General features: G+C 70.4%; 1 protein-coding gene across 1 annotated transcript in view; it reads right to left on the minus strand.

Annotated features, from left to right (window-relative positions):
• Positions 1–134: 134 nt before the first annotated feature.
• The window catches only part of LOC112965262 (glutamate receptor ionotropic, NMDA 2D-like), a gene marked incomplete at its 3' end in the record, with an annotated part of 5,892 nt that continues 4,518 nt past the window's right edge, over positions 135–1,508 (minus strand). Inside the window, exons 6-7 of the mRNA XM_026064077.1 lie at positions 893–1,048; positions 135–260 (exon numbers count right to left, since the gene is read on the minus strand). Of these exons, the coding sequence (XP_025919862.1) occupies positions 135–260; positions 893–1,048 (282 nt within the window). The remainder of the gene's footprint in view (positions 261–892; positions 1,049–1,508) is intronic.

Raw genomic sequence — 1,508 nt, forward strand, 5'->3', positions numbered from 1 at the left:
CCCAGGGCCCCGGGGACATCCCGCTGGTGACGCGGAGCTGCCGACGCCCGGGGACAGGCTCATGGCGCGTCCCCCGGCACCCGTGTCCCCACCCCGGCCCCCCCCGGCCCCGGGGACGCCCGAGTGGCACTCACGCTTGCCGGCGGCCAGGCTGCGGTTGTAGCCCACGGGGCTGAAGTACTCGAAGATGAAGACGGTGACAGCCACGACCGTGAGGCACATGACGAACATCATCACCCAGACGGCCGGGCTGTAGGGCTCTGCGGGCACCCGCGTCACCCGGACGCCTGGGTCCCCCCGGACGCCTGGGTCCCCCCACTGGACACCCAGCTTCCCTGGACACCCACGTCCCCCTGGACGCCTGTGTCCTCCTGGATGTCTGTTTCCCCTCAGACACCTGGGTCCCCCTGGATACTTGTCTCCCTGGATGCCTGTGTCCTCCTGGACACCCAAGTCCCCCGGACATCTGTGTCCCCCCAGACGCCTGTGTCTCCCTGGTTGCCTGTTTCCCCCCGGTCGCCTGTTTCCCCCGGACACCCAAGTCCCCCCAGAGGCCTGTGTCTCCCTGGCTGCCTGTTTCCCCCAGACACCCATTTCCCCCCAGACGCCTGTCTCCCTGGACACCTGTTTCCCCCTGGTCGCCTGTGTCTCCCTGGTCACCTGTTTCCCCTTGGTCGCCTGTTTCCCCCTGGACACTTGTCTCCCTGGTCGCCTGTTTCCCCCGGACACCTGTTTCCCCCTGGACACGTGTCTCCCTGGTCGCCTGTTTCCCCCTGGTCGCCTGTTTCCCCGGACGCCTGTTTCCCCCGGACACTTGTCTCCCTGGACACCTGTTTCCCCCCGGCCGCCTGTTCTCCCCCCCGGCCGCCCGGGTCCCGTCCCCGCGCCCTACCCAGGAAGGCGGAGGGGGAGACGGTGCCGTTGCTGCGCGACACCATGACGCTGATGCCGGTCTCCACGAAGGGCACGGAGAAGTCCACGATCTCGGAGCGCTCCTCGTTGATGGTCAGCGAGCCGATGGCCATGTCGGCCCGGCGGTAAAACACCTGCGGGCGCCGAGGGGGCGGGGCCCCGGCCCCAGGGCCAATGAGAGGGCAGGGGCGGCGTGGGGCGGAGCCAAGCAGCGATGGGGCAGAGGAAGGGGGTGGAGGGAGGCGGGGCCAGCAGTGGGTGGGGCCACAGAGGGGGCGGGGCCACAGGCAGGGCACATCAGGGTGGAGACGGAGGGGGCGGGGCTCACACGAGGGCGAGGCCGGGTGATGTCCCGGACGCCTGGGTCCCCTGGGGGGTGGGGAGGGGGCAGGGCCTGGACACCACGGTTCCCTGGGGAAGGATCCCGGACACTGGGATTCCCTGGGGCAGATTCCAGATACCGGGATTCCCTGTGGCATCCTGGGGCAGTTCCCGGACACTGGGGCCCCTCGCGCTCCCTGGGGCGGTTCCCGGACGCCAGGGTCCCTCACGTTCCCCGGGGCGGTTCCCGAACGCCGGGGTCCCTCGCGCTCCCC

Source organism: Apteryx rowi, unplaced genomic scaffold (genome assembly GCF_003343035.1).
Source record: "Apteryx rowi isolate R43461 unplaced genomic scaffold, aptRow1 scaffold_2089, whole genome shotgun sequence".
Taxonomy (NCBI): domain Eukaryota; kingdom Metazoa; phylum Chordata; class Aves; order Apterygiformes; family Apterygidae; genus Apteryx; species Apteryx rowi.